This window comes from Anser anser (assembly GCF_964211835.1).
Source record: "Anser anser genome assembly, chromosome: 8".
Classification (NCBI taxonomy): Eukaryota; Metazoa; Chordata; class Aves; order Anseriformes; family Anatidae; genus Anser; species Anser anser.
The window spans coordinates 11,681,602-11,700,692 of record NC_139728.1 but is presented as its reverse complement, the minus strand read 5'-3'; the positions used below and the strand labels follow the sequence as shown (position 1 = coordinate 11,700,692).

At 55.1% G+C, this 19,091-nt stretch overlaps 1 protein-coding gene across 4 annotated transcripts; it reads right to left on the bottom strand.

The window, feature by feature from the left end:
- Positions 1 to 2,430: 2,430 nt before the first annotated feature.
- On the bottom strand, positions 2,431 to 17,422 carry LOC310903014 (protein transport protein Sec16B-like). 4 transcript variants are annotated; one of them, XM_083845505.1, is made up of 27 exons: positions 17,384 to 17,422; positions 16,686 to 16,844; positions 15,883 to 16,154; positions 15,559 to 15,665; positions 14,936 to 15,041; positions 14,748 to 14,826; positions 14,285 to 14,414; positions 13,880 to 14,031; positions 13,205 to 13,266; positions 12,005 to 12,140; positions 11,318 to 11,542; positions 10,908 to 11,005; positions 10,123 to 10,204; positions 9,910 to 10,027; positions 9,631 to 9,742; positions 9,301 to 9,406; positions 8,915 to 9,055; positions 6,834 to 6,947; positions 6,527 to 6,599; positions 4,657 to 4,875; positions 4,242 to 4,306; positions 3,779 to 3,907; positions 3,455 to 3,556; positions 3,064 to 3,151; positions 2,880 to 2,935; positions 2,720 to 2,782; positions 2,431 to 2,566 (listed from the first exon to the last, which is right to left on the bottom strand). In XM_083845505.1, exons 1-27 carry the CDS (start codon positions 17,405 to 17,407, stop codon positions 2,501 to 2,503), a joined length of 3,084 nt encoding a protein of 1,027 aa, XP_083701631.1. In that variant the 5' UTR covers positions 17,408 to 17,422; the 3' UTR covers positions 2,431 to 2,500. The 4 variants fall into 4 exon arrangements, with proteins under 4 accessions (XP_083701631.1, XP_083701629.1, XP_083701630.1 ...); XM_083845503.1 differs by lacking the exon at positions 17,384 to 17,422 and having other exon boundaries at positions 16,686 to 17,001; XM_083845504.1 differs by lacking the exon at positions 17,384 to 17,422 and having other exon boundaries at positions 3,779 to 3,904; positions 16,686 to 16,997.
- Positions 17,423 to 19,091: the final 1,669 nt, after the last annotated feature.

The following is a 19,091-nucleotide window of genomic DNA, read 5'->3' as shown; positions in this document are numbered from 1 at the left end:
GACAGAATCACCCCCCAAAACCCCCACACCTAACATTCTGTGACAGAAACACCCCCAACACCTGCACCCCCAACATTTGACAGAAACACACCCCCAAACCCCCAAAACTAACATTTTGTGACAGAAACAACCCCCAAAACCTGCACCCCCAACATTTTATGACAGAAACACCCCCCAAAACCCGCACACCTAACATTCTGTGAAAGAAACTACCCCCAAAACCAGCACCCCCAACATTTTATGAGAGAAACACCCCCAACACCCGCACCCCCAACATTTTATGACAGAATCACCCCCCAAAACCCCCAAAACTAACATTTTGTGACAGAAACACCCCCCAAAACGTGCACCCCCAACATTTTATGACAGAAACACCCCCCAAAACCCCCAAAACTAACATTTTGTGACAGAAACAACCCCCAAAACCTACACCCCCAACATTTTATGACAGAAACACCCCCCAAAACCCTCAAAACTAACATTTTGTGACAGAAACACCCCCCAAAGCCTGCACCCCCAACATTTTGTGACAGAATCACCCCCCAAAACCCCCCAAAACTAACATTTTGTGACAGAAACAACCCCCAAAACCTACACCCCCAACATTTTATGACAGAAACACCCCCCAAAACCCCCAAAACTAACATTTTGTGACAGAAACAACCCCCAAAACCTGCACCCCCAACATTTTATGACAGAAACACCCCCCAAAACCCCCAAAACTAACATTTTATGACAGAAACACCCCCAACACCCCCACCCACACTTTATAACAGGAACACCCCCAACACCCGCACCCCCAACATTTTATGACAGAATCACCCCCCAAAACCCCCAAAACTAACATTTTGTGACAGAAACACCCCCCAAAACCTGCATCCCCAACATTTTATGACAGAATCACCCCCAAAACCCCCCAAAACTAACATTTTGTGACAGAAACAACCCCCAAAACCTACACCCCCAACATTTTATGACAGAAACACCCCCCAAAACCCCCAAAACTAACATTTTGTGACAGAAACACCCCCAACACCCCCACACACACTTTATAACAGAAACATCCCCAACACCCGCACCCCCAACATTTGACAGAAACACCCCCCAAAACCCCCAAAACTAACATTTTGTGAAAGAAACAACCCCCAAAACCTGCACCCCCAACATTTTATGACAGAAACACCCCCCAAAACCCGCACACCTAACATTCTGTGAAAGAAACAACCCCCAAAACCCGCACCCCCAACATTTTATGACAGAAACACCCCCCAAAACCCACAAAACTAACATTCTTTGACAGAAAAAAACACCCCCAACACCCCCACACACACTTTATAACAGAAACACCCCCAACACCTGCACCCCCAACATTTGACAGAAACACACCCCCAAACCCCCAAAACTAACATTTTGTGACAGAAACAACCCCCAAAACCTGCACCCCCAACATTTTATGACAGAAACATCCCCAAAACCCGCACACCTAACATTCTGTGAAAGAAACAACCCCCAAAACCCGCACTCCCAACATTTTATGACAGAAACACCCCCCAAAACCCACAAAACTAACATTTTATGACAGAAATACCCCCAACACCCCCACACTTTATAACAGAAACACCCCCCAAAACCCCCAACATTTTATGACAGAAACACCCCCCAAAACCCCCAAAACTAACATTTTGTGACAGAAACACCCCCCAAAACCTGCACCCCCAACATTTTATGACAGAAACACCCCCAAAACCCCCAAAACTAACATTTTGTGACAGAAACACCCCCCAAAACCTGCACCCCCAACATTTTATGACAGAAACACCCCCAAAACCCCCAAAACTAACATTTTGTGACAGAAACACCCCCCAAAACCTGCATCCCCAACATTTTATGACAGAATCACCCCCCGAAACCCCCCAAAACTAACATTTTGTGACAGAAACAACCCCCAAAACCTACACCCCCAACATTTTATGACAGAAACACCCCCCAAAACCCCCAAAACTAACATTTTGTGACAGAAACAACCACCAAAACCTGCACCCCCAACATTTTATGACAGAAACACCCCCCAAAACTAACAAAACTAACATTTTGTGACAGAAACACCCCCCAAAGCCCCCACACCTAACATTTTATGACAGAAATACCCCCCAAAACCCCCACACCTAACATTTTATGACAGAAACACACCCCAAAACCTGCACCCCCAACATTTTATGACAGAAACGCCCCCCAAAACCTACACACACACCATTTTTTCACCCCCAGATGACAGAATCACCCCCAACACCCAACCATTTTATGACAGAAACACCCCCCAACACCCTCAGAACCTAGAGGCAGAGGCTGGGGGGAGCCAGACAACACTTTGCGCCGTCTGCCCCCATCCCAACCTCTCCCCTCCCCCAAAAAAAGAAACCACAAACACCGTTTTATATCAAAGCTTTCCACAAACTGCTGTTGGTTTCTCGCAGCGATACACGTGCATCGCCCCCTCCACTCACAAAGGGTTGGGGTAGCGGCGCTGGGAGAGCAGCCTGGGTTGGCTGGGTCGGGCGGCGGTGAGCTGGGGAAGCACGGGAAGAGACGTTCATGGTTTGTTCCCACTGCCTCCCAAAATAGGCATGATGCCTGGCCACAATCTTGCCTCTATCATGCCCAAAAGTCAGGGTGCTGGCCCCCCTCGCAGTCCAGCAGCAGCCCAGGAGGAGGTTCTCACCTGGGAGATCTCGGCAGGGTTGAAAAGCGGGATTGTCCCCAGCGGTGGTTGGTTGGAGCCGGGCTGCAGTGGGTGAAGGGAGAGACGCCATACTGTCAAACCTGACTTCAGAGCTGTCCTAAGCAGAGGGGTGGCCACCACCATGCCCACCTCCCCTCACCTGATCTCCAGCCTTGTGACTGTCCATAGCCCACAGGCCCTTCATGTCAATGGACACTGCAGTAGCAACAAAGAGATTTCACTTTTTGGTTATTCTGGGGCATGCAACTCAAAAACAACCTTAAAAAAGTAAAAGGAGCAGCTTCCCAAAGGGAGGGGGCAGAGGTTCCCCATGCCACACTTACCGGGGTTTCTGGAGGTAGGCAACGGGGAGGCTGAAGGACTCATCCCAGCCGCAGGAGCAGAGTCAGGTGGGGATGGCGACATCCATTCCTGAAACACATCCACCCGTTTGGGGCTCTGTGTGTGGAGAAGACCTTTGCCCTGCACGCTCCGGTTTGGGGTGCCAGCGTGCACCCTCTGAAGTGCCACTATGGGGGCTATAAAGCAGCTGGCTGGGGTGAGCAATCCCTGGGGAGATTGCCTAGAGCTCGGGGCACCTCCCAGAGCAACAATTCTTCATGTATTTACTTACAGTTATTATCAATAAAGGATTCACTCAATAAAGGATGGAGGGGAGGGATGAAGGGAGCAATGCACCACCCATCCTCATAGCTGCACCTGTGTCCCTCCTACCTGTGGTTCTGGTGTGGGGCAGTCTGCAGCAGACGTGGCTTTGGAAGAGGCTTCCGTAGTGGGCTTCGACCGAAACCAGCCAAACCACCTGAATCCAGAGCTCTAGCAAGCACAGGTTTCACAGTCAAAGCGGCAAGCGGGTGAGGCTGCTACAAGCCCACAGGATGGGAGCAGGACAGTGCCTGCAGCTCCCCCTTGTACTGCCGACACCCAGACAGACATTTTGTCCATTTTGTCCAAGGCACGGCTGGGAGAGGGTGGCCAGGCACAGGACAGCCCAGCATCGGGGACAGCCACGCTTCCCGTCAGATACAGCATGCTTACCTTGTCCTCACCCGGCGTCACCTCCGCCGCTGGCTCCTCGGGTGCGCTGTCCGAGGACAGCTGGCTGCCTTCCTCCTGGGAGATGGTCGAGCTCTCCGAGACTGAGCGAGCTCTTGTGCTTAACCCCTGCTGGCATCGGAGACCAGGTCTGTAACATGGTGCTTGTGGAGCACTGAGTGTGACCAGAGCAGCCTGGGGCCACCACCACACCAGGCTTGATGGTTAATGTCCCCAGGGACCCATTGTGTCCCTTATGGCAGGTGGGAAGGTGCTGCCAGGTGCCCCAGAGATGAGAGGGAGGATGCTGGAGAGGGCCGCCATGACCCCTCGGCTCTCCCCAAGGGGACAGGTGGCACCGTGATGTGTAGTATGGAAACCAAGGTGTGGAAGGAGAGGGATCAGTGAGTCCCACGTCCCCATCTCGACACAAAGCACTGCGGTTTGACCGCTCACCCCAACTCACTGGCTCTGCTGGCAGGAACGGCTGCTGCTGCACCTCATGGGCGTCTTGGGGCTCTCCAGCATCTCCTAAGGAGTAGAGGAGAAGACACGGTCAGGGTTCAGCCCAGGAAGCTCCTGCCCCATCTACTGAAGGTCATTTAAGTCCCTTGCTGCTTTGGACAATGCCTCGTAGGAAAGACAACCCACATGACCAAGGTGATGGTCCTGGTGGAAACTGCTTGGGTGCATGGTGACCATGACACCATGTCTGGGACAAGGCTGGAGCACATTCCTGATAAGCAAGGTGCTGGGGCAAAGGCAGTGGCGTTCAGAGCGACACATGCCTTAGGGAGGCCGTGTCTTCCCAAGGGACACCCCACTCGACTGCCACAACTTGGGGACAGGCATTTCTGCAGAAAAGCCAGGCTGGTGCCTACCTGCTGGTGGCACCACCTGTGGAGAGGGCTCAGAGGAAAGTCCTCCTGGAGAGGTGGCCGGTCCCATGCCCAGCGCTGCAACTTCAGCAGGTGCCAGGGGCTGGATGGACACATCCTGGTGGGGACTGGGTCCCTGTGGTGGCACAGGGGGGACAGGCTGGTGCCACAGCTCCTGCTCGTAGCCATCGCTCGGGGGTAGCTCATGGTTGGGCTCTCCGCCTGCAAACCACATCCAAGAGCTCACACCAGTGTTTGCAATTCCATCGGGCTGTTGCACTGGGTTTTCTCCTTCTCCATTATACATCAGTGGGAGCTGTGAGGGTGAGGAGGGACCCCAGGGACCACGCGTGGGCGAGGAAGGAGGCAGGGCATGGAGCAAGAGGCTCCAAGGAAGGTGGGCTGTGACTGATGGTGGGAAACCTCCTGGGAACCTGCCTGAGGTTGCAAACAAGCCCAGAAGAACACTGTCGAAATAGAGGCCAGGAGCAAGCAACACGTGCCCAGCAGTTGAAAGCAGCTGAAAGCAGTCTGAGGCCCTGAGCCTTTTTTTTCCCCTCTTGCTGCAAACCCGAGTGGGAGAGAAGACCCACAGCTCTCCAGCTGCAGCCTCACACATGAGCCCTCTCTTGCTTCAGGCAGATTTGTTCAAGGCTGGGTTTTTGTTTGAAGGGCAGGCTGAGTAGGTGGCGAGGGTTGGTTTTATTTAGCAAATGCATGCGATGCTCTGCCTGATGTTAGACACGTGTCCCAGGGATGCCCCAAGGCACGTGTCCCTCCTGCGCACTGCTTGCTCCAGCTCTGGGTCTCTAGGCAGAAACGTGCTCTTCACGGAGCATCTTCTCTCCCATCGCCCTCGGATGCCACCAGGCAGGAGCCAGACCCCGCCAGGGGAAGGACCACACTTCTTGGCTGAGGCTCTACCAAGCCCTTCACTTGGCCTGTTGGCATCGCTCCCAGCCTGCTCAGGTCTCTGTACCCGCCTGGAGACGCTTGCAGAAAGGAGAAGGAACCAGTGCACCACCGATGCTTGACTCCACGTTCAGCTGGAGAAAGCCCAGGAGGAAACCACAGGGAGGCTGCTGTGCCCGTGCCCATCCCAGCATGGCACTTGGGAGGACACACTGCGGTCAGCCCTAGAGCTGGGTCTCTGGGCCAAATTCTCTGCACCCAAGCAGGCTTCATCCAGGCTTTTTCTTTGCAGGATAGATGAATTCAGCATCAAGCCAGCTTTCCCTGCACACAAGTCCACTGATGAGGAACAACAAGGCAGCCTCCCGTCCCGAGGTTGGCTCTGGACAGCCTTCTCGATGAAGCAAAGTGCCGGGCACAGGGAAAGCAAGCGAGCTGCGGCAGCCACGGGCTCGGAGAAGTCATCCCATCATACCTGCGATGTTTTTTTTTCAGAGAGGGACGATCATAGCCTCAGCCCTGATAGCAGCAGGAGGCAATCAGGATTGATGATCCTTTTTACTGCCTGGGAGAGCTCCTTGAAGGGGAATTTGGCAGCAGCAGGGAAAGCTGATAGGAAGAAATGGCTCGGAGAAATCTGTCTTGTTTTATCCTGTCTGCTCCAGCCTTCGTCCTCTACCCATCAGTGCTGGCGTCTCCGCCACCACTCCTCAGCGCCAGAAAACTGGGTACGAGCAGGTAGCCAGGAGCAAACAGCCGTGCCCAGCGAACATCCTCCTGATGGAGGTGGCCGTGGGGCACCACCAGGGAGCCACCCGGCTGGGCTTCTCCTCGATGGGATGCCCAACAGATGTGTGCCACCGGCACCCTCCCCACCCACAGAGATAATTAGGCCCAGTGAGGTAATTAGGCAGGCAACCTTTGAGATGCAACCCCAGCAGCCGCTGTTCCCCTTCCATACCTGGGGTGGACGCAGCAGCCCAGGAGAGCTCCGGCTGGGTCGGTGCTACCTCTGGAGTGAGGTCGTCCTCCGTCTGCAGGGAGCCAGAGGACAAACGTGACAAAGAGGAGGACAGGGTGGCACAGGGCAATGCCCAAGTACACCACGCAGACAGTGTGAAGGAAAGCACAAGCTCAATTAAAGGAGACCCCCATACCAGCACCCCCGTGGCTCTCTGCCCCGCTGCTAGCGGGCAGAAGGGGAAGCCAGAGGGACACAAAACCACCAGAAGAGATGAGACCTGGAGCACCCCAGGGCTGCTCCTCACCTCCCAGTGCTGGCAGTGGGCTCGGAGCTGCAGCAGCCACTCTGGCTCCAGCGCCTGGTCCTGTTCGGGCATCTCCAGCAGCAGCGGGTCGCAGAGCTTCAGCCGCTCGGCCAGCTGCAGGGACGGGGACAACGGGGATTTTCCTGATATCTAGGTGAAATCTGCCTCGCTGCAAGTTAAGCCTCTTGATTCTTGCTCTGCAAATGCCGCAGGGATGGCCAGGCACCAGCCCCTAAAATCAACCTCCTGCACACTGGAGAACCCTTATCACATCCCCCCATGCCCCCTTCCTCCCCCAGCTTATCTTGCCTGCAGAAAATAACCCCGAGGTCATTTTCCCCTCCACCTCTTATCACCCGAGCTCTTCTCTTCATCACTGGCTCCAATCTGGCACTGTCCCTGAGCACAGCATCCAAAATGGGGCACAGTGCCCCAGCTGAGACCCCTGAGCATGGGGGATTATCACCTCCTTGTCTCACACATGCCATTCTTGCTCTCACAGCCCAGAATAACATGATAACATTGGCTTTTTTTTTTTTTCAGCAGCATCCTGTTATCATTTTACTGCTCAATATTTTTTCCGTGCTCCACTGTCTCCCCCAGGTCCCTCTCTGCAGCATTGCTGCTACACGTTTCATTTCTCCAGCACGAGAAGGGTCCATGCCGCTCCGGCCAAAGCCATCTGAATGACCTGGGACTCCTGCTTAGACCTGAGTCCAGTTTCAAGACAGAAGGTCGAGGGGAAACAACACCCAAAGCATGGATCTTCGTCCAGCCTGTTCTTTCTGTTATCGATCCTCTGTCTGGGGACTTGTCGAGCTCCCTCCCAGCTCCATTTCCCCGCCTGGCACTGATTTACGCTCCTTCGGAGGCTGCCACCCCAAGAGCCACCCTGCAGACCTCAGCATCCCCCCTCTGCACCAAGTCCGCATCGTCTGCTTCTTCCTAATCCCAAAGATGTTACAAATGGAGCCTAAACCAGCATAAACCCAGCTCCCACCACCAGCAGGTGACAGCAAGATGGGACCCGTCCTGGGGACAGGGACCAGCCGCGGAGCCACCCAGCGCGGCCGGCCAGACCCCACCGTCCCAGCTTTGTGCAAACACACGTGTGCTCATCCTAAATCAATTGCAGGAAAGAGGAAATTATAAGCATGATTACTCCTAAACGGGGGGAATGTTTAATCCAAAAGCTAATGTGCACTTTGATCCAATATTAATGAACCAGCACCTGGTTGTATATCGTCCCCAGCTTCAAAAGAGGGGAAGTCTTAATCAAACACTAATGTGTATCATAATTTGTAACACAGTCTAAAACATCAAAGACAAGAGTGTCTACGAATGCACTGGTTTTTCAGATGAAAGTGTTTTCTCCCAGGAGAAACATTATCCCCAGCAGAACCGCAGATCTGAGAGGCTGTTAGACAGTAAATAGGTTTCGGCAACGGTGTGTGGATGGGGGTGCGATGCACAGTGACGAGTTTTGGGGCTGAATGCCATTCCTGCAGCATCCTGCACCCCCATCTCACCCTGCACCCCGCAGGGGAAGGTACCGCCATGGGAAGATGTGCGACCTGCCCCTGGGGACATGGGACACTGATGCCCACCGTGCCCCAGCGTGGGATGTGGGATTTCCAGTTCAAACTGCAATGCTGTCACCAAAAAGGGGTGATGTGCAAGCACCTCATGCCTGCCATAGGCACCTCCCAGCTCACCATGAGCATGAGACCATAGTTTTGCAAGGAAGAAGCTCCGAGCTGCAAGCAGGGACATGCTCCCATTCACTGCCAGCCCAGAAGAGTCCCCAGCCAGAAAATTCAACCATGAGATGATGTGCTGGGGAGGAAACATCAAGTGCCCTGTGGATTTTGGCTTCTCAAAAGCAAATCTAACAGTCTGTGCTATTTAAAAGTTCAAAAACTCCTCCACAGTAGAAAGCATCCTTGGCCTCTAAACAACTCCATCCCTGTTTGGCAGGTGATACCATCGCTGTGTGCAGGCACCCAAGTGAAGTCCCAGATTCGAGAGGACCCCAGTGATGTCCCCAGCCAGGATCTGTGCAGCAGGGGCACAAGACTCACCTTCACCAGCTGCTGGGCCAGGACGGGGTGGCTGGCCGGATCCTGTCCCAGGAGCACGGTGGCGATGTGCTCGCAGTAGTTCAGGGCCTGGGCTGGGAGCCCGTGGTCGGCCAGGCGAGAGGCATAGAGGAGCTTGTACACCTTGGGAGAGCAGTGGTCGTAGGACAGGAGCGAGGGGATGCTCACACCCGCTGGTCCCCAAAACCCAAAGCCCTGCCTTGGAGCAGCCCCTTGGCCACCGCAGTCCCACCATCAACCCCAAAAAGCAGCAAGGGACCAAGTTTTGGAGAGCAGCCCCTGCCCTCAGCTCCAGCAGGGCTGGGGGATGCTTATGGGATGCCTTAGGGCCAGTCTGAGCAGCATCCGTGTTCGCTTGCCCTCACTACCTGGAAGGGGAGCAGGAAGGATTTGGGCTGCCGCAGCTGCTGGCAATACTCGAAGATTTCCATGCGCTGGATGGCCTCCGTGCTGGCGAACTGGGCAAATGCCTGCCTGCGGGGCAGAGGGGAGAGGGGTGCTCAGGGCATAGGAGCGAGGTTCTCCATCCCAATGGGCCGCAGCTCCGCCGCGGTGCCATCCTGCAGCTGGAGGGGCCCGGAGCACAGCTGGCATTAAGAGCAATAAAATCCCCCCAAACAGGCTTTGGTTTTGTGGGAGAGATCCCGGGGATGAGGAAGTGGGGGAGGTGAAGCTATGGTGGGACTGGGCTGACTCACCGGTGGCTGCTGCCCAGCAGCGCCATGCGGTCTGCCTTCGCCCCGAAGTAACCGAAAGGAATATCTGCCATCAGGTAGCAGAAGTGAGCTGCTTCCACGGCTCCCCGGCCAGCTGGGGGAAGGCAGACACAGATACTCAGCCCTGACAAGCAAGCAACGCCAGCTCGGCACTGCTTTGAAGGCCTTCAAGCTCGCATGGAAATCCCAGGCATCTCCAGAAGAGCAGCTAACTGAGCAGCTCCCAAAAAGGGTGCACGTAGCATCGTGGCCTCAGCTCACCCAAGCTGTCCCCCATGGTGATGATGGCCCGGTGGTTCAGCTCCATGTCTCCCACCTTGTTGGACAGCAGCACGGCCAGGTGGGGCCTCCAGTCTCCCCACTTGGCATCCCCGCAGCTCTGGAGGGAGAGGAAAGCCAAGGTGAGATGAGGTGGTCACCACCAGGCAGGTGTCACCAGTGGGTGACAGCACAGGCCAGGACAGGCTCACGGACCTGTGCCACCTGTGGGATCCTTCCCGACATGAGCTGGAAGAGGGTCTGCAGCGGGTCGTTGGTGGCCAGTGTGCTGGTGAACCTGCGAGGAGGCAGCAGAGATGGGGATGCTGTGTTGGGCCCCCAAAACTCTCACACACCTCCTAGGGCACGTCCCAGAAGCCCCAGCAAAGCAGTGTCCTGGGGGGCTTTGTTTTGCTGCTGAAGGTAAGGCAGAAAGGAAAGCAAGCCCCACCAGGCTGGTGAGCTATGCTGCCTCCAGAGCAGGCGAGTCTCAAGGACAATGCTGGATAAAACCTTCTTAAAAGGATTCGGGATGCGTGAGAGAAAATTTTTGCTTAACCCTCCCTGAAGGGATCAACCCAATCCAGACTAAGTATATTAATTCCACCAGAAAATGCTCACACGAGTAGGATGAACAGCTCAGCCTGGGCTAGATCCTGGCAAAGATGGCTCAGCTACCCCTACCCCAGCCTTTGCCCACCTGCAGCTAGAGCAAAGCCAAGCACTTGGAATAGATCCACCCCACGTCTCTGGGGAACAGCTTTCCTTCTGCTTCCCGGCCCCCCGTTTGGTTTCTGCTGTCCATCAGGAAGCCTGAAGGACTCCGGCCCACCTGGACAGGTGCTCCCCTCTCCCCTTTGGCTCCTCTGAAAGGGCCAGCTGAAATCAGGGCTCTGTTTCAGTGCCTCGGGGCTGAGGGCACCCAGGGGGATACCCAGGGGAGTACCTGCTCAGCAAAGCCGATCACCAGCAGCTCACCTTGCTTCAACTCCCCCACTTACCCAGTGAGCACCCAGCTGTAGGTCCGCGGGTCCATCTTGCTGGAGAGGAAGAGAGCATGGCCCCACAGCTGGTTTCTCATGGCCCAGAGCAGGGCATCCTGCAGCCAAGGCAGAGGGGTAAGGGGTCCGCGCTCACTCCAGTTCCCTGCTCTCCTCCTCTGCTCACCCGGCTCAGAGAAGAACCTCAGGGACTACATTGGGTTTAACTAATACCCTCCAAAAAACATTCACAAAGGCCTATTTAGCTTTCTGACTTCCACAACAATGACAACTATTGTACAAACACAAATTGAAGAGTTGATCCCGCAACCGCAAGATACTTCCTGACTGCCTTTAAAACCTGCCTGGAGAGGCCAACGGGACCAACAAAAAAAGTCAGCCCTACATCCCGGGTCCTGCTCACAACTTACTTTCTTTCTGCCGTAGTAGAGGAGCTTGGTGAACTTCTCCACTATCTGCGCCTGCGTCTCCACGACGGGAGGGACTTCTCCTGTAATGAGGTCCAGTGTCCCCGGCTGGCGCCACTCATCCTCCGCCAGGCTGGTTGGGTTCTCCATGGGGTTTTGCCTCTTGTACTTCTCCTGGTGCCTGCGGTCTTGCATCAGCAGCTCGGCCACGTCTGAGCCCACCATGGACTGTGGAAGGGGAGGTGGGGAAGGGAGGAACAAAGCCTGTGGAGGCTGCCCAACGGCACTTCCAGCCCATACACTCTTCCCAGCAAGACCAGCCTTGGCCACCAGCATGCAGCTGGGGGGGTAAAGGAGCCAGCACCACTCCCAAGACTGTCACAGCTCTGAAGATATTGTTCACCCGCTTCCAACAAGCGGCCACAGACTAGATGTGGTAGATTTCATTGGATTAAGGGATTCATCTCCTTGCAATAGAGCTGCCGTTGCATTGGGCTGCTGGTGGTTCACAAGGACGAGAAGCAATGCAGAAGAACGGTTTTGCTGCAAATACCCAGGCAGTACCAAAGTGATTGACAGCAACATGGGAATGGGATGGTTTTAACCTTCCCCTAAAGCAGCCACTGGATCAAGAGGCACATAAGGGGCCTCTCTTGTCTCACCACAAAGATCAAAAGGGTCAGAACCTACCCCGTTCTGTCGGCAGAGGAGGACCAGGAGTTTCCAGAGAAGAGCTGAATCTCTGCCCCTTTGTGTTGAGAGATCACAGCTTGTGGCTATCTTCTGCTGGCAAAATGTCATCACATCCACCTTGTGCAGATCTTCCCTACGGCAGCAAACAAAGGCATCAAAAGAAACCCAAGGGAAAGCAATCTAGGACATCATTAAGAATCAAAGCGCCCCCAGGTTCACTGACAGGGATGCCAAAGATTCAAAGAAGCAAGAGACAGAAAAGAGAAGATCCTAAGCAGTCAAAGACACATACTGCATTGACCCCACTAAGCTCAAAAATGCTTGAGAAATTTGGTCATTTTGATGACTCTTTGCAGATTTCTGTGTTTCGGGGGTGCTGAAGGCATCTCACACCCTCTGCCCTACTAACCTGTTCCCCAATCTACCCGCAAAGATCCCCCACTTTGCCTAGGTTCAGTGCTGTCACAGACGTGGATGTCCAGGGCTGTAGGAGCAGGCACACATAGAGGCAGTATCTTTTATTTGATTAACTGCCACCATGCAGGGCAAAAGACACAATTATGGCCATATAAACCCTTAGGGTCTGACACAGAGGCAGAACCTTTAAGCTGTGTGCAAACCAGGCAGGACTACTCTGTCTTATAATGAGAAAAATCTGACAATTGTACAGAAGGGGTGGCTGAGAGACACGGGGAATGTCAGCCAGAGGAGAGGGACCTCCAGATCTTCTACCCAGTTTCTGAGCACCTGCAGCTTTTGCTCAGTAAAAGTTTTTTCTCCTTTTGCATGCTGGTGTGAGCAGGAGAATTGCCTGGTGCAACACGCTATGATTCATCCCCAGGCTCACACTGCAAGAAGTTGAGTATTAGGTTGAACATCAATAGCCTCAGAGGGAAAAAACTTAGAGAAGGGTAAACCACAGAAGTCCAAAGAATGTCCCAAAACTCAGTTTGTTGGGGTATGAACACAAAATAAGATCAGACGTACAAAGCACACCAAACCCCCACCCCATGGACATTCAGAAAAGCCACTTGCCACGACACAAACCAACCAACACTGCACGGAGGGGACAGGCTCCCCATCCGAACCCAGACTCGGCCCTTGCACTCATCACCTCCCAAAACCAGGGGGGCTTTGGAGCCTGCCTTAGGCTTGTGCCAGCACAGAACGTGGCTCTGAGACCCACCAGGTCCATACCTGGCCAGTGGCCCTGGGAACGCCTGCAGCTCCTCCTGCTCTTTCGTGCCATGAAGGATTACCTAAAAAACAGCAACAAATTCAGCAGCTGGACTCCAGTAAGGAGGCCAGCTCCCACTGGACTAGCTGAAAGTCAGCACCTTGGTCCAGGGTTTAACAGTGCTGGTGAACCATTCTCTGTGCCTTGTTAAGGTAAGCCCCCAGCATCAAAATTAAACCATCATGTGAGGCACCATGGCCAGGATGGTCCTTGAGATGGCACCTGCCTCCTCTGGGAGGCAAGAAAGGAGAGAGAAGTGTTGTGGTGGACTCAGGGGATGGGTATGGCCTCTGTATAGGAGCACCTCGGAAAGGTAAGCAGATTTGCCCCTCAGAGGGGTATGGACCATGTCCACCCCGACAGAAGGGGATCGTTGTGAGCAGGCCATGGACAACATGAGAGTTGTGGAGCCAAAGGAACAGGAGATGGGGTCCAAAGGATGAATGAGAGTGATGCCCAGGTAGGGGCTGGCACCATGAGGCCCAGGAGGCCATGAGGGCTGGAGACGAGATGGTAGCAGGGGGTCGGGAAGGCTGCTGAGGAGGCCACTTGGGTGAGGAATGGTGTCTGACGTTGGGGTGGAAGGGGCAGCTCCAGTGACGGAACCACGGGTGGATTTGGGAGCTGGGGCGTACCTCCAGGCTGTGCAGCTTGACCAGGGGCCTCTGCCCCTCAGCAGGGCTGTGGGGACACACCAGCACCAGCTGCCCTCCAGCCCCAAAGCACACCGCCCTGTGCGGCAGCGAGAACTTGGGGGGTGCCAGAAGGCCGGACACCGAAGGCCCCCCTGCAACGACACAGGCCAGCGTGAGTCCCCCACCCTGACCCCACACCACCACCTCCGTGGTGAGATGACCAGCTCCCATCCAGGCCCCTCAACTCGAGCAACGCTCCAGTGGCCCCACACACAGGGACCGTCCCCTAAAGCAGAAGACAAATGGGAGGCAGCTCCTCGCACCCAGCAGGATCACCTCCAGCAAACATCCACGCCACAGGACAGCAAACCTCCTAACAGCAGCCATTTGTTTACTTGTCCTCACCTCCCTGCGCTGGGCTCCAGCTCTCCGAAAACGCGGTGTCGCAGTGGTCGGCTCCGTCGCGGATGTACTGGCTGAGCTCGTAGCCGCTGGAGCTGAGCCCCGACTCGCGGTACTGCAGGAGCAGGCTGGGCTGGCCCGCGGCATGGCGAGGAGGGGAGAAACGAACCTGGCTGAGAAACTAGGGGCTCCACTGCTCACCCGGGGTGGCAGGACCCACGGGAGCGCAGCTGATTGCTGTCCTAACAGCTCAAGCCCTTCAGCATCCTAGATTCACCAGCCCAGCAGATGGATTTCATAAATCCTAATAACCCCCGAATAAAACATTTAGCATCAAGCCTAATGTAGCAAAGCAGCCCCTTTCTCCTCATCGTCTCCCAGCTGGAGGAGGGGCATAGGATGGCTCCCTAAATCCCTGGGGGAGCCCCGAGCCTTTCCTCCCCATCCCCGCCCATCCTGGGGTTACCTCTCGGGGCTGGCCACTGGCCTCCCCCCCTGCCCACGACCGCCTGGAGCCCTCCTTGTACACGTCGTAGCTCTGGGGCCTGCAGGAGGGAGCAAAAGGAGATGCTCTTGGTGCTGGAGATTTGGGGACTGGCCACAAACCCGCTGGTTTGTGGGAAGGGATGAGCCGCAGCCCGAGCACCCCCTCACCTGTCCTGCCCGGGTGGGCTGGTGGCCAGGTTGGGGTGGTAGCCCCTGTGGTAGTGCTGGTCCCGGTAGGCGCTGCTCTTGCCGTAGGGTTCGCTGTATCTCACGTCTAGAGAGGGAACCAAGACTTCGCGTTGCCCCTCTGGCGCAGCAAGCCATTGTGGAGTTACAAAAGCAAAGCAACGAGCCAGACAATTTGCCGCACGCACTCCATTTGCTTCCAAATTAACCCGGCAAGTCGGAGGTCCGAGGAAGCCTTGCGCACGTCTGCCAACACCACCCTTCCTTCTTTCCTGCCTCCCCTTTTCTTCAGCCCAGAAATACAGCAAAAACGAGGTCCCAGCCACCCTGACCACATCAGCATCCCCATGCTCGGCCTGCACCCGGGCACAATGCAGATTTTGAGCCATGCAGGTCAATATTAAATTCTCCCTAATTGCTCCTAATTGCTCCCAAATGCAAATTTAGGGCAGCACAGCCCGGGGAGGACAGCACTGGTGGCCTGTGAGCATGGGCAGGAGAAAGCCCTGGAGGTGGGCAAGCCCCAGGACATCCCATTCCAGAGAAGACCTCGCCTCTTCTGCAAGCCAGAGGTCTGTCCCCAGACCCAGAGGAGGACAGGGTACCTCTGTCACCCTGCCAGGCCACAGGCTGCCACTGGTGGCTTTGGTAAGCGTGGTTGTCCCCGTAGGCGGCCGCTGGGTACTGCCAGTGGGGGTCTTCATGTCTTTGCCTGGAACAACACAACGCGTGGAGCTGGGAAAGGACACCACGCCAGCACCCGGGCCCCATCCAGGGATGAGACCTTTAGGGGCAGCAGGGATGATGGAGACAAAAAGCAGCTTCTCTGCCAAGAAGGTTTCATCGAACCTTCCAGAAAAATCATTAATGAGGTGGAGGGATGAGGAGGGGCTCATCGCGAGCCATGCTAAAAGCCACATGCCTCCTACCTGGAGTAGGGCCTGAGGGGGTGGCTGCTCTCGTAGCTCTCTGCCCGGGATGCCGGGCGGCGCGTGTCCCTGCCGGGGGGGTGGCCCTGCTCCCAGGAGCCGGGACGAGGCGGGGGACCCGCGTGGAGGACAGGCCACCGGGGAGGTGGCCCATGGTGGCCCTCTGCCCACACAGCCCACTTCTCGCCCCGGGCTGCGCGGCCCTGCCGAGGCAGGGGCGGCCTCAGGGGGGCCCAGGGCTCCATCCGGAAGATCCGAGGGGCTTTGGAGGCCTGGGAGCAATGAAATAGATGACAAAGGGCTTCAACAAGGGCTTTCCACCCACAGCAAAGCCTCCTCTGAAGCCTGTTGCCACCTTCTGCCCACCCTCCTGCAAGCCTGCCATCCTCTGTTTCCAAAATACCCGCAGCAGAGGCAAGATAAAACATTGATTTCCCCTTTTGGCTCCCCATGAAGCTTCCCGTAAAACATTGGGATGAAAGTGGCCATCGCTGCGAGGGGTCTGCAGCCAGGCAGCATCCTCCTGGCCAGCCTGGCAAAGCGCCCCGGGCCACCACTGCCCCACACAGGGGGAAACCCGCTCCCCTCCACAACAAGAGGGTAAAGCCCCGTGTTGTACATGCCATGCTACAAGCAGTGCCCCTCACGCTCAAAATTTAAGGCTTTTTGGGGTCATTTCACGTCTGAACAGAGGTGAAACAAGGGTTCAACCTAACTAACCTCCCCCTGCCCTGGTACAAACATGCAGGTGCCCATCACTTGGGTTCCCCCCCCATTTTCGGACCCCCCACAGCCGCACACACCTGCTGGGAGGCCGCTGGGGCCCTTCTTCCGCTCCCCAGGCGCCGCTGCCAAAGTCCACTGCCACCACAGGGGACAAAGGGCAGCAGCTCCTCCGCCCGGGGACCAGCCAGGTCGGTGCTGCTGCTGCTGACGCCGGGCCCCTGGGGATCCCCTCCCACCTGAGAGGAAGCACACGAGCCCCTGAGCCCCCCAAAAAGCGTATTTTTTCGTGCGTTCTTTTTTATTATTATTTTTAAGCCATGGTTCACACATCCTCCCTTGCCCATCTTCATGTTGCTCCCACTGCTGTACTCCCTAAGAAATTAGAAGTAAAACCTGCTGATTAAGCTCAGCTGATCCGGACCCGACCACAGATGCATACGGCTCAAACAAACAACATCCGTCCCGCTGGGTGCTGGCAGGACACAATTTGGGCAGAACAGACCCAGGAAGCACCCCAGCAATGCCTCTAAGTCCTTACTCTGTAAGGGACTGGGGATTCCTTCCTACAGAGCCTCCTGCAACCCCTCGGGCGCCCTAAAACACTGAAAAATTGAGGGAATTAAATCAAGCTGCATCACAGAGAAACACAGCAAAAGCTAAATGTAAAACTGTCTTCTGCCCAACAGCACAGTGACACGCCATCTTCTCCCAAAATCACAGGGTGGCCCTAGAAAAAGACCAGGGCCTCTCACTCCCACATGTGTCCTGATCCTACCTGCACCACCAGGAGAAATCCCATTTTAAGGATGCTGGAAGATTACAGTGTTACAACTTCAGAGCTTGAAATTTCCACCCCACTGGGACAATAGAACTTTTCCCTGGTGATCCCAAGAAATAAGCGCTCAGTCTCTGTGGAATTAAAGGTTTCAAATAAAAACCAACATCTGCATCGCTCAGCCGTGCCACCAGCCTGGAGGAAACGCAAACCAGGGAAGCGTCGTCCCCACGCCGACAAGCTGCTTGGGCAGGGCAGAATGAAGGCTCTCCTTTCAGTTCCACAGCTGCTCTTCATCATTTTGGGTGGCTGGGAGCAAAGTGAAATGTCTGATATGGAAAGGGCAGGTCTCCTGGGACAGCAAGAAAGGAGCCCTAGAGACCACAAGGATGCCACTTTAATATATTTAATATATAATTTAGTGTATATACACATAGATTTCTCCTCCTCCTGTCTCCACTGGCTAATAATTCCAGGTTTCTGGCCAAGAGGTGACTACTGGCTGTTTCCAGCCCATTTTCTAGCAACCACAAGGATTTATATGTGGGACTTGTGAGGGGCAAGCAGTGTCGCTTGGAGCATCCGTGCCTTCTCAGGCTGCTGCTGCCAGCAAGACCTCGGGGTCTGGGCTGCAGGGAAGACGCTCGACCTGCAAGAAAGCAGCAGTAGCTTGTGCTGCTGGGATCTGGGATGTGGGAAATGCTGCCTGGGTGTGCGCTGGGGAAGGAGGTGGAAGAACCACTGCCAGCAACATCAAGCTGTGAGCAAAAGCAGCTTAAAATGGTCAGCTGGGGAACACCAATTTCTAAGGAAAAACAAGCAGAAAAGTGTGTTAGAAGAGGAGAGCCAGGGGAAGGAGCTGGGAAATGAGAAGTGAAAGGAAGAGAAACAGACAAAAGGAGCAGGTGGGCTGGAAAGAAAGAGGGGAAGAAAAAAAAAAAAGAATAGAAAAGGTAGCCCTTGAACTGCATCTCTCCTAGCCAATACATTTCTATTTGAGAAGGATCCAGAGATGTCCTGGAAACCCCAGACCTGTGCCACAGGACTGCCACCAAGCGCACAAGTCCACTGCGAGGCAGGCAGCTCGCACTATAAACGGCATTTGTTGAGGCACAGCTATCTCTTAAAAAAAAATCGTATTTTTCACTTTAAAAGGTTTCCCTGCTGTTGTCACAGTAACGAGATTAGGTGGAAAACATTTTTCTCCATGCCCTGGGGTGTGCGTCGCATCACCTGCAGCCAGCCCGGGCTGGGGCACCAAGCCCAGCTGGGGAAAAAATCAGCGAAGCCCCAGCAGAAGTCCTTGCAACCAAAGGAGAAACCGAGGTGGCCACAGCACCTGCAGCTATTTTTAGGTGTTTTATGTTGTTTCTAATAAGCTCTGAGATGAGATCATTATTTTAAATGGCATCAGTAGGAAGCTTTGCCCGCCTCTGAGCTGCAGCCCCCCAGAGCTGTCTGCCGGCAGGGCTGTGGGAGCATCACGCCCCAGCACAGCGGGTTTGCGAGGGCTGGCGGCATCTGGAGGGAACACCAAAAAGCCTCATCCCGTCTGCGGGGCAGAAATGTGGGTAGCAAACGGGCTGCAGAAACAGGAGGACTGGTCTGCAGGTTCTTCAGAGGGAAGACACCAGCACTCGGGACATCCAACAGCACCTCACGTCACATGAAGAACGAGACCACCAAAACCCCCCCAGGATCTTCCCAT